Here is a 22,445-nt window from a genome sequence, read left to right as displayed (position 1 = left end):
CAATATTTGATTTCTTCAAATAAAAATTCAATTAGATATGAAACCCAGTTTTCTTTTTAAATGTATGATTCTGTTCTAGGCAGAAATTTAGTACCATAGCCATTTAGAGGCATAATGAAAATTATAGGTATTGTAACTGCGAAATATTTTTAAATTTTAAAATGTTTTAGACTCACATTGTCATATATAATATAGATGTATAACAGCCCAACACTTACACACTAGATATCCAAGCAATTATATTTACTTATACTTGTGCTGTCTTGAAGATGCCCAATTTCATCTGATGTCAGAAGCTAAACAGGATCAGTACTTCGATGGGAGATTGCATAGCAATAGCAGATACTGTGTTCTACCTTAGGACAGGGTTTGGGGAAAGGTATGACCTCAACGATGTTGAAGCAAAGACTGTGGACAGCAGACCACAAAAGCTGGGATCAGGAAACTCAAGCTGAGAAGCCAGAGGTATAGTAGCGTGAGGAATAAGCCAGAGTCCAGACCCATGGAGAAATCCTCTTAACTGCTAAGTGATCTCAGTTTGCCATTCTGCTGCTCCACTCAGAATACATGCAAAGAGAGGCAGGCAGTGTGCCTCCCTTGCTATTTATGTATGCACACTAGCAGCAGGTCGTTCAAAAAGGTAGGGAAATGATGGCACTACCAGAGGTTCCATAACCAAACAACTGGGGCTAAATGCCCCCCATCTGTCCCAACCCATCAGTTAAAGACCACTGGCCTTTGGCATGCATGTGTGTGGTTCTTTCGTATCTACTCCAAGCAGTCTTGGTTGAGGAAAGGGCAGCAGCATAGCTGGAGGAACAGAGGTAGTGGACGCAACTCTGCAGATTCCTCTCATACCTGCTTCCCTATGAGGTTCCCTCTCACCTCTCTCTAGGGTTGCCAGCTCCAAGTTGGGAAATTCCTGGAGATCTGGGGGGTGAAACCTGGAGAAACCTGGAGAAAGTGGGATTTGGGGAGGGAAAGGACCTTGGCATGGCATAATTCCATAGAGTCCACCCCCCAAAATAGCCATTTTCTCAAATTCTGTGGCCTGGAGACCAGTTGTAATTCCGGGAGATCTCCAGCCACTACCTGGAGGCTGGCAGCCCTTCCTCCCTGGCTCTAGAAGCCATGGCCAGGCTGGGCCACAGTTCCAGCAGAATCAGCCGCAGGAGTGAATGTTATGCTGTCAGCTCCACCCACTGACTTAAAGGAGTCTCCAAGTCTCCACCGCCTGACTCACCTCAGACCTGCCCATGCACCAGAATCTAGTAAATCAAAACTTGGCAACCTTAACTGGCTTACACATCAGCAGAATTAGTTGTATGGCTGTTTGGATCTGGGCCAGCAGGCCTAAGCCCTTTTCTAAAATTATCAAAATGCTTGAAAGATATCATGCATTGTGCAACTAAGAAATTGAAGCATTCCTAAATGTTACTGGCTTCTGAACATTGGAGGCAAAGTGTTTTCTCTCTGAACTACAAGCCGGCAACTGAATCCCTTTTCAAAGGTGGTTTGCCAATGTCACTTCAGCAATGCTTCATTACACTACAACCTCTCTCTCTCTCTCTCTCTCTCTCTCTCTCTCTCTCTCTCTCTCTCTGTGTGTGTGTGTGTGTGTGAGAGAGAGAGAGAGAGAGCAACCACACCTTCTCTTTGCTTCTTTTGTTTGCTGTTTATTTTACCTCAGACTTTCCCCCACAGAGATTATGAGAGCTAGAAACAAAGTCTAAGGCTAAAACAAAAGAAAAAACAGTGTTTGTTTATTGGATGGAGCCTGGGTTCATATTGTTGGAGACACCAGGCTCCCCAAGAGAGATAACATTAATCTGCTGGGGGACAAGAGGGGGGGTGCTGTTGTTTTTACGGCAATCTCATAAAACAGTTGACTCAATCTACCCTGTTACAAATGAAACCCTATAGCCAAAGTGAGAAGAGCCCCACTGCTTACAGTGTATGATCAGGCATACTAACAAAAAGAGAAGCCATTGATGCCTCAAAGGAAACTATTTCAAAAATTCAATAATGTGAGAATCCTGCTCGCCTCAGACACATCCATTCTCTCAGGCTGGCTTTCATTACTATAGCCTCTTTGTGACAACAGCACTTTGTTCTATCTTTTTATACTGCCCTTCAAGTCAAAGGGCCAAATTCTGCTATCATTGAAATGCCATAAAACACATTTGGATCTTTTAATATTACCCATATTATTATTTTTCGGCCCCTATAACATTGAGTAAATGCTGGTTTTAATTTGAATACTCCACACCGTCTCTTGTTGTCACCTTTCTATCCCACGCTTCCACCAAGGAGTTCAGGGGGGTCACTAACAGAATTATCCCATTTTATCCCTACATCTTTCTCCCCTCTTCCTATTTATCCTTGCAACAACCTTTTGAGGTAGGTTAGAATATGAGCGAGAGTGGCTAGTCCAAGGTCACTCAGTGAACTTCATGGCCAAACACGGATTCAAACCCAGGACACTTTAGTTCAAGCAAAAGCGCATTCACTGCACTGCGCTGACTGCAACACCATGGTAGTGAATCTATTGGCTGTAAGTGATGCTTCCAAAGAGAGAGCAAGCTACAGAGTACAGAACCTATTCAATGACATCTGACTGGAGCTCAAAGTGAGCCAAGGTCATGCTCAGAACTGCTTCACTTAACACTTTACATCCAATTTTTCTCATTTGTAAAAAATGTGTGTGTGTGTGTTTAAATGTATAAAGAAATATAATAGCATTTCCTGTATTGCAGGCCTAAGAAACCTCCTAGGAAAAATTAAACTGTCTAGAAAATTAAAAAAGTAATCTCCAGTTGTAGCCTCACTCTAATGAGGCTCAATTTGAAAGCCAGTCTGGCACAGTGGTAAGAATATTAGAATTGGATCTGGGAGACTCAGGTTCAAGTCCTCACTCTAACATGGAGGCTCACTGTTTCAGTTTAACCTGCCTCGCAGGGTGGTTGTTGTGAATAGGGACGTGCTACGTTTGAAAACATTCAGAAGTTGTCAGATTCAAATTTTGGGAAATGTACTTGGATATCCAATACCATTGGGATTTGGATTTGGGTTTTGTTCCTTTGAATTCTGAAATGTTTCTGTTTCCCATGTTTTTCTGCCTGTGCCTTCCAGTATGTGCCTGTGCCTTTCCATGTCTTTTTATCATCCTAATTTTAAATTTTAAGCTTTGTCTTGCCATGTAAATATGTAATTATGTTTTAAATCTTTCGATGTGGCATTTTGTTACATGGTGTATATGCTGGTATGTTATGGCCTATGGCTACAACAACAACAAATTAAACTAAATACGACACTCCTTATCAGTTTCTTACCAAACAGCAGGATCCTATGGTTTCTTAAAAGGATAAGAAAAGGGATAGTGACAAAAATTCATTTTGTAAAGGATGGAGAAGAGTAAATGGGTGGGGCTCAAGGAGCATCAGGGCAGCAGCGGGCCTGCAGACACTCAAGGCTCACCAAGGTGTACCTTTTTATCAAGTGATAGTAGGTGCACAGACAGGAGACCCAATTTTGTTGCGACTCACTAATCATGTGTTCAGAGCTAAGGCCTAATGATGACACATGTGACAAGTGTTCTGAAATGACTCGGTTACAAACCTGTGCAACTGCTATGCAGAATGCTGCAGCCAGGAAGTGGAGTGGGGTGGGTCATAGGGACCATATCACTCCAGTCTTGGTCCATCTACACTGGCTCCCAATCTGTTTCCAGGCACAATTCCAGGTGCTGGCACTGACCTTTAAAGCCCTGTGTGGCTTGGGACCAGTACACTTGAAGGACCTCCTATGCCCTTACAAACCTACCTGATCGCTACGGTCATCTTCAAAGGCCCTGCTTTGGGTGGTCCTATCTCCTGAAAGCAGGCAGGTAGCAACCAAGAAAAGGGCCTTCTTGGTCATAGCACCAAAACTCTGGAACTCTTTCCCCAGACTCACCTCACCTGTCCCCTTCTTTGCCATCTTCCACCATCATGTGAAGACTTTATTTCATCTGAAGTTCTCTCAGTGATCCCTCCTTCCTGCCCCTACAGGAGGGGCCAGAGATAGGCAATTATTCTGGAGCCTCATCCTGGACTTTTGAACAGAGCCCCAAATTCAGAAGCACTAAGACTGCCACAGACAGCTGGGCCAGGTGACAGTGAACCAATAGGGTCAGTGTGGGCGGAGCCATTCTGATTAGCCTTTTTCTCCCACTCAGTAGCTCGAAGAGCTCATGGCAAGAGGTCCACCACAGAAAGCAAGATATTCCTGGTTAAGCAAGAAGAACAAGCAAACCTAAGAATGCAAGATCCTAGCAAGAACAGACTAATGATCTATCAAGTCCATCAGCCTGTTTCTTGCAGTGGCCAAGCACACAACAGAGACCTCCCACACACACACACACACTAGTGACTGCATATGTATGAATGGTTCTTATCTCCCTGAGTTTGTTAATCCTCTTCTAAAACTAAGCTAGTAGCCATCATTACATACTGTGGCAGTGAGTTCCACAAGATAGCTACACATCAGGTGGATGAAGTATACTATTTTGTCTGTCCTAAATCTACTGCCCATCAGGTGCTAGTAATGAAATTGCTGCTAGGTTTGTGCTTAGGAAAACAAAAGGTTTGTTTTTCCAAAAGCCTCCTATATACACAGGAAAGCAGGGGGGAAATGTCTAAAGCAAAAACAAGTAGCAAAACCTTCACTGCTGAACCTCTAGAGCTGGATTCTGATCTTACTTAAATGCAAACTAATCTGGACTGAATTTATTGGATTTGGCAGCTGTAAACACTGGAGCAAGTCAGATTGCGAGCAAGCCCCAGATTTGCCACCCAGATAAGTCTGCCCAGTGCCCCAGCTACCAGAAGAGGTTGGTTCCTTTCAAGCTCCCTGCTCAGCCTGTAATCACCCAATATTGAAACCAGATTTACAGGCCCTTTCAAGGAGGGGTGCTTTGTGATTACCAAAACAGACTCATTTAGAATTTCAGAAGGAGGTCAACCTCCCCTGCGGTGTAAGGGCTTTTTAATAGAATCTGTTAAGCAGGAGTCAAGAAAAGATGGAGGAATGCTGGGGAGACTGGAATCAGAAGAGGCAGAAGGAAACCCACAGCCCTCTGTTGCTTTAAAAAAGAAATTCAGTGGGAGAAACCAGGAAGGGACACAAAGGAAACGAAAGCTTCATTTGATATTAGAGCAGAGGGGTTTTTTTTATTTTGTTTTTGCTATTTAGGGGACTTTCTTCCAATCACAGCTATGAAAATACATTCTCTTTATGTGGTTCAGAATGCAATCACTGAATCACAAAGGCAGCAAGGCTTCCCAATAGGAATGCACTGTTCTCCTAGGAGGGACCACAGCAATATCCTCTCTGTCTTCCCGTATTTTAAATAGTTTACTTATATGTACTTATTTAAGTATTTGTTCCATGCCGTTCTCGCTGAAGAGACCCAAAATATCTTACAACTAAAAAAAAAAACTATTTGCAAACCAGTAACAGCAAAACACCAGCACATCTTGGGGTGGTTCTGGACTTTTATGCTGGCCCCACTGAAGGCCTGAGCCATGGCTTTAGAGCTACAGGTAGAGTGCCTTTTTGCTCATGCCCAAGAGCTCGCACCTCTGGCCATGTACTAACTATAGGAAACCTGAACAGCAAGTGTTGGGGGGGGGGGGGAATCCTCAGCCAGGTGATTCAAGAAGTAAAGATCTTCCTCTCTTCTTTCGCTCCCTGCCATTCACAACAGGCACAGGGCCCGGCAGTTAAACTTTTATTCTCTCCTAGAATTTTCAGTAATTAAAAGCCAGCCCAAGATTACGCATGCCTTTCCCAACAGCTCAAGCATCTAAACAGTCTCCTAAGAACCGTAGACAGATATGTTCATGCCGACTCTGTTGCAGAGAAGGCAGGCCCTTGAGTGCAGTGTACCCACTTGGGGGGAATTATATGCCTAGACAGACATCTATGCAGAATTTGACAGGTAGTATAAACAGTCATAGACTGCATGGTATTTCATGCAAACTTTCCTTGACGGCTCACAGCATTGGTCATGTGCATACTTCCACCCCATTAATGAATTTGGTAGCTCCATTTTGGTGTTAATTACTGAAGCATGAATACAATTACAATTTCTCAATACTCTCTAAATAGCTGCAAGAGACATGGGCCCCAACCCACAGAAAATGATCCAAACTTAAATCCCACTGGTTTCAACTGGATAAGCCCAATTAATTTCACTCAGGACTGCAGCCTGCAGGCAGAAATCTTGAGCACATACTGATATTCGTGAAGCAGCCTTCGCAGTTATCCAAATGTTTTGCCTGCACCTCCAGCCTTACCATTCAGGGCAGTAAACTTATACCTGACTAGCTAACTAGTTTTAACAGCTTCCTCAACCATTTTCATAATCTGCTCTTTTTATACTCTCCAGGAAGGATAGGATAGTTTTTGTTTCTACTGCTGTAACCTTAAGGAAAATAGGAGGCAAGGCTACCAGCAGCCACCTCGTATATTGCATCAGCAGCAATAGTGGGACAAGGGAGAAACAATGGAGACTAAGGGCCAAATTACATTCAGTGGAAACAAGTTGTACTTTGACTGCATCACATTGAGCAGAAGGTAGGAGGAAAATAACGTTTTGTGTTAATGCTCTTCAAGTTAAAAAAAAAGCTTCTGCTCATAGAAAACTAAAGTTTGAAGGAGAAGAGTTCAGGGCCTTCCTTCCTGATAATGCGCTTCCACTTTCAGGGATGTATTTTTACTGATGGCCCGCATGCCAGACCCTTCTTTCCTAAGCACCTGTGTATGTAGAATCCTAGCAAACTCTCAGTGATACAGTTAAGGAAAATGTGGTAACAAGACTCCATGCATAGTTCACGGAGTATCACGCATATTTAAAGAAAAGGGCAAGCACTGCTGCTGAGCGGCCTCTTTACTGAATAAGGAAGCACAGGTATTTCTCAGGCCTTCAGTAAAGAATAAATTCTTACGATCTGTGCGCATGTACCTTACACAAGTATACTATTTACTGCTAGTGGAGGTGAACTGTTTTACAGAGTGGTCTATCCATGTTGTAGCCAGACCCCTCAAGGTCCTGGAGAACTTACGTGATGCCAAAAATACAGAAGTATACCATTCCTGTTGTATTCTATGTTGCCAACCTAAGGGTTTATTGGACATGATGGCAAAATAAAGCAGCCGCCAACCTTTGTGGCAGCAGAGACAAGTTGGGATATAAGAAAACTATTTAAACAGTTTATGCAGTGAGAAGTTAATGGAGGACAGGAAAGACGCTCCCGTATGTGTGTTGTTAGGTAAATAGTTAAGTTCACATGATGCAGAACACACTAAAGTAAAATAAAACAAGTCAGCACTTCTCACATACACTTTTCACACACACAAGCTGGTTCAGACAAAATATATTTTTTTAAAAAATCTTTACATCAGAACTTGCATACAGTTTAATAGTATAACTCAGTTCCCGTCTCCCTACAGCTCAGACAACCCTGGTTAACAGTGTGTGTAACTTCTCAATTTTGCTTTCATAATTTTAAAGCAAACAATACATTTTGAGTGTATTTACTCTGTGCAAATAAGATTAAAGTCTGGAATCCTTCAGAAGACATATCCAAGGTTCTCCCTGCAGAGGTCCTTTTAGTTTCTTAAAGATGATTAATGAGTGTAGGCTTTTCCACGTATAAAGTGCTCCTGTCCAGCAGAACCAAAAGGCCTTTGAAAAGTTTTCCTAGTAATTTTTAAAAACAAAAATTTAAAAATAGATATAGAGAGAATGATATAAAAGCCAAAGAAGTGATCACACAAACTCCAGCTTTCCATGCCCGCCGTACATCCCCCAGTGAACGAGCGAGAGTATTTTGTCGTTGCTGAGATCCGGCTGTCGCAGTTTATCGCAGGTCATGCAGCAGTTCTCATGGCCCGTGACGGGCACCATGCATTCCAAGTCTAATTTCGCCACCTGTCCTTTTTTGGAGTGATGTCCATGGAAGCTGTAGTGCAAGCGGGAGAGCATCTGCTGCCGCTGGTCTTGCAACCTTTTGTTTTCGCTCCTGAGCATTCGCAGCGCTAGCATGATGAGGAGCACCAAGATGAGTCCGCCAGCGATGGGGACAGCAATCACAGCCGCCCTGAACCACAGTTCTTTGGAGGAGGTCAGCTCCTGAACCTTCGTTATGAGGTTTCTGCTGTTATCATGCTGGTATTTGCTCCCCTGTCCTGCAAAATATAAATCAGACAGGACACAAGGTCAGTGTCACTGCACATTTTAGATGCTTGTTGAGCCAGATGAACCTCCTGAGTCAGTCCCAAACAATTACAAGGCCTCAAATGTATTCTAAATTGTATAATGTGCCACCCTGCAGTTGGGCAAAATCAACAGCTGCCTGTACATATGCATTCTCTGAAGCGGCCCCCACCTTATAGAAAGCCCTGCCCAAAGAAATCTTTTTGTAAACTGTGCAAAACAGAAATTTTCAGCAGGGTTTTTTTTACACAGATAATAGGTCTGTGAAGTAAGGAAATGGTTCAAAGAAATGCTTCAGCAAAAAAGTTGGGGACTACAGACTATACTACTGTGTACAGGCTGTTACCATTGTTTATGTCATGTCACATTGTTTATGTTTTGTTTCAACATTGTTTTCCATTTTTTGTAATCTGTAATCTATTTTATTGTTTACTGAATTCCCTAACTGCTGAGTTACACTATGTAAACCTCCTTAAGTCTCAGAGAGAAAGGCAAAGTATAAACAACATAGGCACATTACATTAAAAGCAGCATACTATTTCCCGAAAGGTCTGCTTATTTATTTAGAAAGTTTTATACTGCCTCTCCACAAACCCACCCAAGATACCAACTTAGAGGGTAACAGAGAAACGGCACCACCCAATTTCAAAGCAAATAAATTTCTGGCATATATTAAGTATGTCTAATGGGAGATTCTTCTTTGGATTCACCTCGTTGATTTACACTTTCATGTTGGCATAGACAAGGTAATAAAACATCATCATTCTAAACTGAAGTTTTTGTTTTCTTTCATGAAAGACCAAACATCAATATTTTTTCATCAAGATTAGTTACATCTACTTTTAACTAGCACTTCCACACAAACTAGTTTTCCCTGGCAAGATGCCAGGCCTTGTAAAAATGCACAGGGTGGAGAAGGCAGCTGTGTGTCTCATGCTAATGTAGATTTTAAAAAACTATTTGGACAGAAGTAAGTCTAGTCACATGCTTCCCTCTCCAATAAGCCCAGTTACATTTAAGACTGTAAATCATTAGAGGACATAAAAGGCCTTGCAAGCTTAGCAGAACTACATCAGAAAAAAGCTCTACTTACCCAAAGGCTCTCCTCTGGAAGGAGATAAAACATCATAAAGCCCTCTGTAATTGCACATGTCTTCATGACAACACTCCAACGTGGGTATGGTGGTGCCAGAGTGGTTTTGTGCTGGGTTGGCATGACAGATGTCTGATGTGCTTGCAAGAGAGTCCAAGCAGCCATGTGTGAGTGGAGAATGTGTGTTCTGTGGGTCAAGCAGTCTGGAGAAGCATGCGTTGAGCTCAGATTTGCACATATAACCTGTCGCAACACAGTGCGCAGCATCACAGTAGCATCGAATTTCACCTGCAACAAAAGAAAAAGGTCAGTTATATTAGCCCCCTGTGTTCACTGCCTCTAGGCTTCGACGCAAGCCGACTCTAAGAACTCAGATAGAGATCTAACTTTGCATCATCAATACAGTGCCAACACCGACAGCTACAATCTCTCCTCCATGGAAAAGCTACTTGATATGACATCGACTTCATTCATTTATTTGTTTCCCACTTTACTCTCCCATGGGGACCCAACCATGTGAAAAAGATTTCCTTGTGGTGGCAGCAGTACCATGAATCCTCTGCAGCATGTGAAGACTTCCACGGCCAAATGCAGTCAGGAAGGTGGTTCTGGCAAAGGGTTTCTTGCCATCCTTGCTCCAAACAGCTTAATTATTTAAAAAAAAAATTATCGTCTAGTCTCCAAAATCTGCTCTGAGGCACACCTGAAGGAAGTGCAGGACACAAGGGTGATATAACCAATGCAAGGAAGCTCTAAATAGTATGGAATGATCAAACAGTAAACAAGGCCTATGCAGGGAGAAGCTGCTACTGTTTGCTGTGAGCTTTTCCTGGAGTTGGGGGGATCCTGCAAAGCACAGGTAGTCATGCAAGGGGCAGCAGCAAGGTAAAGCCTCCCACAGACTCTTGTGCAGAAATGAGGGTCCAGCTGAGCAGCTCCGTAACCCTTGATTGCAGGCAGGATATACAGGCGGTTTCCATGGCAAATGGCGAAATATCATGGCAGAAAGGTAGCCAACAGCGGCCACGATACCAACATGCTAAAAAACACACCCACGTAGTGGCGGCTATACACTTTGCTTGCAGTGGCACAAGTCACCATTATCTGCAATTGAGGCAGCTGAAGAAGCAGTGTGGGGTTTCTCAAGGCTTGCAAAGGAGGCCCCTTTTTTTGACAAATCTCTGTTAGCTGGACACTTCCTGCATACCAAGTCGTTTCTGGTCTTTGGATTGTAAACTCCCACCATTTACTCTTTCTGCAAATCTGCTGTTTAACGTAATGCATTTCCCCAAAACACACTAACGTCACATTACACTGCCTCCATAAAAATACTTCCATAAAAACCCATGCATTTAAAAGAGGACCAAACTCACTGCCATGCATAAATATTTAACCAGAACTGCTGAATTGTTTACTACCTTTGGGGTTGGTGCCAATATTTAAGAGCTTTAGCCAACACCTTATGAAATGATGGACTAAAATCATGTTTATTTTTTTAAAAGGCAGGAAAGGGTTCTCTTTAAGCACTGCCTGTTGAGAGCCACAGCCCAGCATCCTGACTCCGGTAGTAACCACTGTTTGATACCTCTAGAATCTTCCCACTGAAGGTATTTTCTATTTTCTTCCTAGCATCTGGTTTAACAGCATCTTCTTTGCAAAAAGCTTTTCATACAAAAGATCTCCTAGCCTTCATTATGAAACAGGAACTGTGTAGTTTACCTGGGGGGGGGGGGCTGCTTGCCAAAATCAACCTCTTTCAACCTAAATGACAGTTCATCAAAAAAAGGGAAGGGCAACAGCAAGACTGAAACCTCCTCCCCGCTCCCCACTCTACACTCTCCATCATGTGGTCAAGAAGGGTAAACGTTTAGACTGAAAATCCTCTACTGTTTGTATGAAACAAAAAACGCACAGGAAACCTCAAAAATTTCTGAAGGAAGTGCTTTAAAAAGTGCTTCATAAAAAACTCATTTTGCATTCTCAGAAATTTATTCGTTTCACTACAGAGAGAAAGCTCTTTTCTAGTTACTTCAGCTTAAATCTGCTAAATCAGTTCAAGAAAACTGGATTCTTCTCAGCTTCCATAAATTAACATTCAGGTTAGTACACTTCCAACAGCATCACTGGGGAGCCTTTAGTTCCAGATGCCCCCACAGAATTTCAGTCATATGACATTTTACACTTATAGTACAATCCTAAGAAGAGTTATCCAGTCTAAACCCACTGAAATCAACAGGCATAGACTAGAGTGACTCTCCTTAGGATTGCACTGTTATTGTTTGGAGATCTCAGCATCATGGCCCCATGGCAAATTACCAGCTCTTAGACCTTTCCGTCAAGTAGGAACCTAGAGATGTTTTTATGGCATATAAGCATCTAGGCTGTATTTTGCCAGCTACGTTTAGGATGTGGATTGCAACAACTAAAGCAACCTTGAGGGGAATGGGACTAACTTTCTAGAATCATCTTAAATTTACATTTCACTATGATGCCATTGAAGTTTCTGCTTCTCTTTTAATAAACTGCTTAATCGAAGCCAAATGATACGGTGCCTGTACTCTACTCATGTAGCAAGATATGAACCCCATGAAGAATTCATGGAGTTCAAAAGCTTAGTAAGCACTGGAAGAACTAGTTAGTTTGACAGAAAGCATTCCATCTACTCTGTTTCTGAAATACTTCACAATAATAAAAACCTGCCATTTCATTTACAGCCAATTGTTTATATTCGCGTTTTCTAGTCCCTTGAGGTTTTCCACTAACATGAATATTCAGAGTAATTCTTGTTAAAAGGTCTTGCTGACAACTTGGTCCAAACCTATTTTCCATGTCTCAAGTGTCTCCTTCAGGATTTGGGATCAAGAAAACCCAAACTCTTTGTTTCAAAGAAATCTCCCCTCTTCCCGCAAAAAAAAAAAACCCTTCCCTGATCCACCACATGCACCTTCCCAACACCCTTTTCTAACAGAACTTAGTTTCAGCAAATGCTGGTATGAGAAGTTGATTCCAACATCTGAATACTTTTATATTCACATAATAAAAGTGCAGACAAGTTAAAAAGAAACAAAAAATACTGAAAGAAGTTGCACAAACTAGTAGCCTTCCTTGGGGTGGGGGGAGGGTGTTTCCTAAAGAGTAACAAGCAGAAGAAACAGAAATACTAAAATTCTGTTTATGCTTTAATAGTTTATAGGACCCTGTTTAAAATTCTATCTTTTCCTGACCCAAGACAGTCTTATAAACAAAACATGACAGGCTAGTCATCGGGTTATTACAACTCCATTTTAATTAGAGCCACATTTTCCCCCTCTCTGGAGAAACAGAATGGAGTTCTTGTATTATGTTTTCTAAGTACAAACTTTATTTCTATCAATTCATAAAGTTTCTTCCTGAGCTATGCAAAAGGCCAGAGAGGGTATTTGGTATTTTCAAACAGTGAACAATGCCCTTTCTGTTCCCCTCCTCTTTCTTGTTACTGTATGTAGCTATTTTTAAAAAATGTCTGCTTTTAGTCAAGGTGGCTACGGGAGAGACTGCAGGCTTCTCTTAAAGCTTTTGAAGTCGACAGCAGCCAGAAGTCTGTGATCCCCTAATTATATCATTATCAGGCACATAGTTTCAGTATCTGCAACTGCACATTATTCTCCATCACTCGCTTTTCTGCCCAGCTTTGATGGGGCCAGAAGACTTCCCTCAGCTTGCTTCAAGGGCTGTTATTTGGGGTTAATTACACCCTTCTTTCCAAAATAAATAAATACTGTAGCACATCAGCACTGTGATAGCTTATCCTTTAACCTCCTCTCCATGAAATGTGGCAATTATAGAGAGACACTGACTTTCCCCTCCCCTTTTTTTAACACAGGATATAAGTGCAATCCTAAACAGTGTTATGCAGCACAAAACTCTGCTTAGGACTGATGTGTTTATGAAAGTTATAACTAACCCACAGAAAGGCTTTTGAAATTTTGCAACCGCCTGTAAAGCCATTCATATCCAATACTAGTTTGGTGTCACTGTTAGGTTATCAGGCTGCCATCTGGCAGGCACAAACCTTGAAACTCACTGGGTGACTTCCAGTCAGTCATTTTCTCTGTCAGTACAACCTACCTCACGGGGCTGTTGCAAGGATAAAATAGACGCAGGGAATGTAAACCACTCTCCGCTCCTTAGAGGAAAGGTGGGATAAAAATGTACTAAATAAATAAATAGTTTAGAGGAAAGTTACCCATCATGGTGTCAGGTGGGCAGCTCTGTTGAGTTTGTAATAGAAGGGCAAGATTTGGGTCAAGTAGCATTTACTGAACTTGAATCTTGCTCTTCCGCCTCACAAGATTGTTGCAAGAAAAACAGCCAGCTCCTATGCAGAAATCTCTGGTCTGAACTCTGAAACAGCTCCTAAAATATGCTTGGGCTGCATCTCTCACAATCACCCTGTGAGGTGGGCCATCTTCTCCCCATAGCCGGCAACCGGTGCACAGGATCACAGCCTGCAGGAGAGTAGTTGCTACCAAGCTAAAGCAATGGCTCCACATTCCTGGAGCTTTGGAAAGGCCTGAGGGATGATCAATTTGCCCTCGTGGCTCCCTCAGCAGGCGATTAAGGAAGGAGGGCAGGGCGGCGAGGTGCCTTGGGTGGGACCCATCCAGACCCGCCTTAGCAACCGTCAGTGCCTTGCTGGGACTGGGAAGGGAAGGGAAAGGCGAAGGCGGGCGTGTGTTGCGGGCCCCCGGCTGGAAACGCTCAGGAGTTCGTCCGTGGGAGCCTAAGGCAAACATTTTGACAACCGCTTGCCCCCTCAGGTCCGACTTCCCTCCCGCAGCAGGGCCGGGCCTCGCCAGCCGCGCAGGGGGCGGGGAAGGCAGCCCGAGCAGCAGCGCCGCTTCCAAGAACAGGCGGGCTTGTTCTGGCCTGCGAGCCTCGGCCCGGGAGGAAACCCGACACGCTCACAAAGCCTTGGCAGGCCGCTTCAAAGGCGGCGCGGGCCCGGCGCACCGAGCCTCGCCAGCCAGCCTGCCAGCCAGCGGAGGCGCAGCAGGGAGAGGAAAATCCCAGCCCGGGCGAAGCAGGGGAAAGGAGAAGGCGCCGGGCGGCGCTTGCGAGAGACGCGGCCGGCAGCCCCGGCGAGCCCCGCTCGGGACCCTGGGAGGCGGACGCGCCAAGCTCTTCCCGGTTGCTGAGGAAATGGCCGCGAAGGGGGCTCTCCCTGCCGAAGCCAGGCGGCGGCCGAGGTCCTCCCCGGCGTCCCCCCAGCGTCAACCCTTCTCTCGAAAGGCTGCGGGAGGCTTCCTGCCACACACGGGGCCGCTCCCTCAGCACCGCTCGCGTTCTGCTCACCTCCGTTTGACCCCGGCATCCCCGCCACCCTGCTTCTCGTGTGAACGGATAGGAGGCTACACCGCCATCCTTACGCGGGTCTCCCCTGGAGGAAAAGCAGGCTCAAGAAGAGAGGTTCAGGGGGATCCGTGCTGTTCTGGCAGATCCGGGTCCAGTGGCACCTTAAGACCAACTAGATTTCCAGGGCACTGGACAGCCAAGCTCCCTTCAATGAGACGTTTGCAAGATCCGCCTCGTGAGTCCCTATTCCCTGCCGCGAATGAGAATCGAAGAACCCCAGTCCTATATGGGAAGTCTCGGAAGTAAGCCTGCTCGGAATCCGGGGGCTGAACCTAAGCGGCTCAGCATCTTCTACCACATCCCCGCTATCCACTGCCAGACACAGGCCGCCCTTCCACGATTCCCAGACCCTACCACGAGCCCCCGCCCAAGTCCACCGTCCTTTCCCCGCGCCTGTTTTGCGTTACATTTCATCTGCGCGCCCCAAAAGACGCCCCATCTCAAGCCCATACGAGGGAGGAAGCGGAACTGCAGCGCTTAACATTTTCCCCAAGTCGACGGCTTTCCAGTGAAGCCTTCCCACCGTTTTAGCACAATTACACACACATCCCAGTCCATCGCCCAGTCCTGCAAAACAAAACAGCGTCCTTGGCTTTCCTTCTTCCAGCCTTTATTTCGGGGACTTTGGAAGGATATAACACGTAACTCCAAATACGAGACGCAACAACCCATTTGAGATGTTTCGATAAACTGGGCGACGATCGGAGGCAGTTGCAACGCAACAGCACGGAAATCAGCGGAGCAAACAGCAGAACCGACTCCAGTGGGACTCGCACTCTACAAAGCGCGCGCGACAGTTACGCGCCGCTTAGGGTTGCGACCAACAGAGCAGGCAGCGAGTCCAGCGGGACTTCTGAGCAAGCCTGCAGAGGATCGGGGGGCCTGTGCCACGAATCGGGACGGGACCGAGTCACACCCTTCCTTTCCTTTCTGCTCCGAGCGAGCGTCAAAACAATGACCCTCTACCGCCACTCCTCGTCCGCCTCGCTCCCATGCCATAGCGCAGGCACCCGCGAGCTGCCCGCCTTCCTTCCACGCCTGCCCCGCTCAGCGATGCCCTCCCGAGCTAATCTCTCGCTCGGGCACGAAGGCTCCAGACCCGGCCGCAGAGGAGCCGGGCCGCCGCAGCGCCCTCCCCGCGCAGCCCTCCGATGCCCCCGAGTTCGGCGCTCACCTTTCGTCAGCAGGATGGCCATGGCGCACAGCTCCAGTTGCAGCCAGATGAAGAGGAAGCTGGAGTGGCGATCCATTTAACTCCTCCCGCTCGGCCTCGCCGCCGACGCCGGACGCTCCGATCTCCCTCCAGGGCTCGCTTCACCTTGCGACGCTGCAAAGAGGCGACGCTGCCGGGCAGCGCATTGACTCCCGCGAGGACCGCTGCCAGGCGATGGGTGGTTGTCTGTCCCGCGCGGCTGCCGCCTTCTCGGGCGCCCAGGCTCGGCTGCTGGAGCGTTCACGCGGGGGGCGAGCCCAGCTCCGGCTGCAGCCACATCTGGGGCTCTTGGCAACTGGACGGCGGCGCTAACACGCGGGGATCGCCACCGGGAGGCTCGCAAACCGGCGCACGCGACACACCAAGTAGCCGACTCCTCTCCCTGCCCGGGCTCTGTAAATAACGCGCCCGCCCCAGCGCCTGACCCACCGCGGCCCGCCCCTCGCTCCTCCCTTCTGCCCCCAGCCCGGCTCCCATAGGCGGCGCGGGCGCGTCACTCAAAGCAGCGGGAGTTGGCAGCAGACGGGGCGGGGAGGAGGTGGCGCGACGTGTTGACGGCCTGACTTTCTCCCGGGCTTGAGCGGTGTAACGAGTAGCGCGAACAGGAGAAAAACGATTCACTTGCTAATTGAACTGCTCGGGGATCTGGGCAGGGATCACTTTTGCAAAGGCGCCTTTTGTGGAAGGAGGAAATCAAAGCCCATCGCTAACTTCCTTGCGAGAGCAAAAAGGTCAAGAACGTGTGGAGGTGGTGGGGCAGGAAAGGAAAGGAGCGATTCCCAGATCTGATCGCCTCGGGGCTTAGTTATTAAGAAAGCTCATTCAATCGAACGAGGGGGACGCGGAAGTTATAATAAGGAGTCCTCAAAACAAAAAATCGGCGGTGGTGGAAAACTTCAGAACCGCTGCAAATTTCCCGGAGGTGATGCCTCCCCCCTCCTCGCTCTCCTCTGGGTATTTTGCCGTGATCAATAAAACCTAGTCAGACGGACGGTTTGACCAGAAGGAGTCTGGCTGCTGGTTGGGATATAGATGCTCTGGGAGTAGCCGGCAGAAGACGTTTAGTGAAAATTAGCAAATGCAAAAGCGCCAGGCGCCAGCGAGACGACACAGACAGAGACTGACACTCAATTATCCCCCAAACAAACGCAGGCAACCACACAGGCTCTGCCTGATCAATATCAGCCCCAAAGCGATCTCCTTACTGAGATGTTAATTCATTTATTAGGGCACTTTCTCCACAACCGAGGCAGGCAGAATCTTTGTTTCTCAAAATTTTTGAAATCCAGCTATTTAAAAAAAGTGCATGCAGCTGCATTTATTGAAAAATCCAGTTCAGCAATATCTGACATATGAATACAGGGCTATTAAGAGGCAGATTTTTATGCTTTCAGTGCCATGGTGCCAGTGCTAATAGCTTAAGGTGCACTCATATAGCTTAAACCACGCTCGGGTATAGAACCTGCGTGCTTACTCCACAATAAATTCCATTACATTCAGTAGGACTTACTACTGCAAAGTATACATAGGATCACAGACTTTGACTGCAAGCAAAAGCACACATATGAAACAGTCCCATTAAATTTAGAGGGATAAACCTCTGAATAAACACAGTTGGACTTGAAACTGTTAGGATCGAAGAGCCAACTTTAGAGTCTTGTGCTCTCAAAAAACAATATTTTTGTTGCTATATAACTTTTTGGAAACCTGATTTCATTTTGACTGATGCAACAGAACCAGGGTGGCAGCAACAGACTACTCGCTAGGGACCCAGGTTCGAATCCTCACAGTGCTATGGAAACTTGCTGGATGACCTTGAGCCAGTCAAAACTCTCAACTGTACCCACACCAAAGGATTGATGTGACGATAAACTGGCGGAGAGGAGGACAATGTAAGCCACTTTGGATCCTCATTAGGGACAAAGATAAGGTATAAATGAAGTAAACCGATAAATAGTTTCCAGGAACACCACAAGTCACCTAGCCTAATACTCGTGCATACACAAAACTATATTGGAAAGGAAACGAGTGCTTTTCTACAAAACTGCTGAGGAAGGTGGGGGTTGTTCCCAGGGCAATGCTGATCGCCACTTTGCCGTCATGAGGGACTTTTACCCCAGGCCAGATTAGCCAGGATCCTGGAGGGGTTTTGCTTTTCACTGGGCATTGAGCAGGGTTACTGGGGCAGTGGGGCAGAAGTTGTGAATTTCCTGCATTGTGCAGGGAGTTGGATTGGATGGCCATTGGGGTCCCTTCCAGCTCTCTGACTATATGATTCTAGCCCATGAAAGAGATTCCCCAGCTTTCCAAGGAGGCTTTTTGCACAATAGAATAATTCCAAAGCAACAGTATGATCCCTCAGCCTAATTAGGAAAAGATGTTTTTGTATCATAGCTGATGGGAAGGATCAGTGCCGGCATAACAGTGCCCCTGGCTACAAAGGCACATTGATACACCAGCACTGTGTCAGGTTCCAGCATCTTCATGAGTGAATTTCGTCACAATAGCACTATAACCAATGTACCAAATCCAGCTAAGAAAAGGCCATCTGGGCACATGGTAGCAGGAACAGGCCTCTCTAGTACCGGTTCCCAGTCATTTGCATATCCCTCTTTCGGGCTTTTATGAATCTTTATTTTACATGTACAGGGCTAAGAAGACATTGGCCAAGATCCAGTGAACCCTAAAACTTGACCTGTGAGCCCTAGGGAACTTTAGAGCAGTGGTTCAAACTTTTGACTGGATTAGCACACAGAATTGTAGATTCTCCTTGTGATAGAAGGAGGAGATAACTTCATAGGTACACCCGTCAACCCACTTCGCCATGTACCAAAATACAATGCAGACTGAATCGATCCACATTTCACTGTCGTGGCTTTTAACCTGTTTAGGGTGTTTTGACGTAGTGAGCACAGTTGTGCTTGTGGAATGTGTGTGTGGGGGGGGGGGATGCAATTTTTTCCCCATTTCTCCCTTCTTACTACAGCTCCCCACTTGGACCCCTCTCAACTCCACTGACCTATGAGGGAACAGTTTGGAGGCTCAAAGGTGATGGTGGCAGGAGAAAGGAAGCTGGAAAAGGATTGCCACTTTGATGGCAATCACTTTCGACTGTGACTCTCAAAAGCTCATACCTTACCACAAATTTTGTTAGTCTTATAGGTGCTACTGGACTTTTGTTAGTGGCTCAGTGGCAAAGCATCTGCTTGGCATGCAGAGGATCCACATTCAATTGCTGGCATCTTCAGTTAAGGAGTAGAAAGATCCCCTAATAGTCTTATTGCGCACATGCTAACTGAATCCTAATCTTCTCTATGGTTAGCCAATATAGGGGGGGAAATCTCTGTAATCGGGCTTAGCCTTGACAAATTAGATTACCTTCCCAAGAGGTCTGTATTTGTTTTGATTAAACAAAGTCTTATAGATATCGAGATGCAAGAACTGAGAAGCCTTGCCTCTGGTAGATGCTCCCCTTTGAGATGGGGGATCTCCTCTAATGGCTCTTCGGCAGAGTATTTTTCTTGTCTGACTTCCCCTTACCTTCGAAGTGCATTTACGCTCGTTAGTTTCAATGCTCTCCCTTCTGCTGGGAGGTTTAAGAACATTCCATACTCCTCTAGGTTTTGTGCCTGTGGTTTGAGGGATATAAGAAAGCATTGAACATGTTCTCCTGTGTTGCTAATGTGATATCCGCGCTGTTTATTTAGAACCTCTTCTCCAAAATTATGAAGGACATTCTGATGATGGTAAGACTCTCCTCCTATGATCCACCCATAACCATGAGATCATTGAGTCTGTGGCTAAAAAATTTTGTTGTGCATCTAAGAGGAGAGGAATAGTTTAAGTGCTGGGGTAATGGATGGAGCGTTTTTTGTATCCTTGCTGACTGTGCCTGTCTATGCTGTTATGCCAATAAAGGTATTTGATTGGCTGTTATGCCAATAAAGGTATTCGATTGGCTGTTATGCCAATAAAGGTATTCGAATAGAAAGACCTGAGACCATGGAGAGCTGCTGCCAATGGGAGGAGAAAATGCTGACCTTGATGGACCAGTGGCCTGATATGTCTCTCTCTGTGGGACTGTAGCTGCAAGGTGAGACATGGACTTTGCACACAGACAGTCCTGCTGGCATTGCGAGTAAAAAAAAAAAAACCCCTGAGGTGGTCTGTGCTGGGAAATACTTAGCTACATAGACCAGTCTTCTGGCTTGGCATCAGGTAGTTGCATATGTCCAGAGTCAGCCCAACCCAATGGGTGCAGCATTCACACACGCATTGCAGACAGGTCAACTGGCAAGTGGTCTCCAGTGGTTTGGTGCATGTGTATAAATGCACCTGAGATACCAGTTCCAAAATGTCAACTTAATGTCCACGTTCAAGTTTGGTTTTTAGACACTATGAGAAAGAAGGCTGGGCCAGTTCTTTCTTTAGTGTATTGCATTGCATATTTGTGGTTTTCTCTAGCATGTTTTCCTGGTTTTAGAACGTGCCTAGCAAATGGAAATGAAACTAGGAAGGGGGTTAATCTGGTCCTGGATGGGTTCATCCCCTCCTTCACATACCACCATCAAAGCACCAGAGTTCATGGCACCCTCTTAAGCTGCAGCAAAGCCTTTTGCAAGCAGACCTGGGGAGGGGGCGTCTATAGAGAAGGTAGTCGGCTCCCCATGTGGAAATGCTCTTCAGGAGCTGCTCCCGGCTGCCTTGCTGGTTCTGTGCTCCGTGGCCATCATTACAAACAACGGAATAGTCCTATGCATTAGGTTAATTATTAGGTTAATTATTGAATTAGATATTTATATGCCACTTTTCTCCCCAATGGGGTGCGTACAACACACTTTCCCCTTCCTCCTGTTTATCCTCACAACAACCTTGTGAGGTAGGCTAGGCAGAGAGAGAGGGGACAAGGGTCACTCAGGGAACTTCCATGACAGAGTAGGGATTTGAGCCTGGGTCTCCCAAGTCCTAGACAGGGAGCTGCTGACTGTCAAAGGGAAAGGCACATCAGTGCTTGCAGTATTACTTTAATTATTTTGAGTTACTAAAACAAGACATTAAAGTGCTTTTCAAATATACTCTAATAATCCTAGAACAGTGGCTAGGTTGATGCATCGCAGAAAAAATAAGCAGGAGTCTTCTCGTGGCCCCTTAAGAAGTTCTTATGCTAGTTTTTGTGGAGTAGAACTTGTTTAATGAGATGCAAGAAAGAAACTGGTTCTAGTCCACAAAATCTTATGCTACAGTAGAATGTAATCTTCAGGGTGCAACAGAATTTCTCTTCATTAACAGTGCAATCCTAAGAAGAGTTACTCCAATCTAAGCCCATTGACTTAGTCTTTGATTGATTGGTCTTTGCTTGCTGCAACCATGGAGCTATTATCTCACATTCCTCTGGGCTGCAGAACATGTCATTAAAGTTCTTAGCATGGGCCTTACCTCACCCCCCCCATTGACTTCAATGGGCTTAGACTACAGTAACACTGCTTATGATTGCAGAGTAAATATACTAGTTTAGTTTGGGGCTTGACTTTCTTTCTTTTCTTTCTTTCTTTCTTTCTTTCGGATTAGAGACCAAAAAGGTTTTCAGAATATAAGCTTTTGAGAGTCAGAGTTCCCTTCTTCAGATAATCTTGTTGGTCTCTAAGGTGCCACTGGGCTCAAATCCTGCTGTTCTGCTGCAGACCAACATGACTACTCACCTATTCATTCATTCATTCATTCCAATGTATGTGTGAATATACCTATGACTAAGTCTTGCAACATGGCTGAAAATCTTAAATTTTGTTTGTAGTGTATGGCCTATGGGTTGTCAAGCTGAATAAACTAAACAATGGGCTGAAAATCTTGCCCCCCCCCCCCACCACAAAAATTCTGTTGCCCTTTCTCCTGGAATTTGACATAATTCCTCTGAACGAGACCACCCATTTTATAGGGCTGGGGAGAGGAGGAAATAGTTTGCTTCTCCTTCTGCATTGTAGATTACTGATACTCCTAATTCAGTATGGAAAAGCAGAGAAGTGAGAGTGCTCAGCTGCACCCGACAAGTCCACTGTCCTCAAGGCACAAGGGTGCTCCTGTTTTTGAGGCAAATCATGGAAAGAAATAGTTGTTGGGTGGGGGGGGTGAGGTAAGGCCCACACTAAGAACTTTAATGACATGTTCTGCAGCCCAGAGGAATGTGAGATAATAGCTCCATGGTTGCAGCGAGCAAAGACCAAGATGCCTGAGGCATCTGACGTGTCTGTTACAACTGTGAAGAGAGCAGCATGCAGATTTAACTTGTAATGACGGTGTGGCTTAAAGCATCCCAACCGCCCCCCACCCCCACCCCCTCCACTCTCACTCCTGCCCACCAAACTACCTGCATTGAAAACAGCAGCAAATACCTGAAGAAAGTCATAAAAAGCTTGGCCTGAAGTAAAATTTAGTTTTTTCTTGAATTTAACTGAAAGAAAGTCTCTCAAATGAAGTTTGCAGGACACCTC

The 22,445-nt window shown here is 45.6% G+C and overlaps 1 protein-coding gene across 1 annotated transcript; it reads right to left on the bottom strand.

Moving 5' to 3' along the window:
• Positions 1-7,402: 7,402 nt before the first annotated feature.
• Positions 7,403-16,341, bottom strand: BAMBI (BMP and activin membrane bound inhibitor). The gene is made up of 3 exons (XM_054991467.1): positions 15,922-16,341; positions 9,354-9,641; positions 7,403-8,232 (listed from the first exon to the last, which is right to left on the bottom strand). Exons 1-3 carry the CDS (start codon positions 15,995-15,997, stop codon positions 7,814-7,816), a joined length of 783 nt encoding a protein of 260 aa, XP_054847442.1. The 5' UTR covers positions 15,998-16,341; the 3' UTR covers positions 7,403-7,813.
• Between the last annotated feature and the right edge of the window lie 6,104 nt (positions 16,342-22,445).

This window comes from Eublepharis macularius, chromosome 11 (genome assembly GCF_028583425.1).
Source record: "Eublepharis macularius isolate TG4126 chromosome 11, MPM_Emac_v1.0, whole genome shotgun sequence".
Lineage (NCBI taxonomy): Eukaryota > Metazoa > Chordata > Lepidosauria > Squamata > Eublepharidae > Eublepharis > Eublepharis macularius.
The sequence above is the reverse complement of the archived record's forward strand: the minus strand, read 5'-3'. Positions and strand labels throughout refer to the sequence as shown.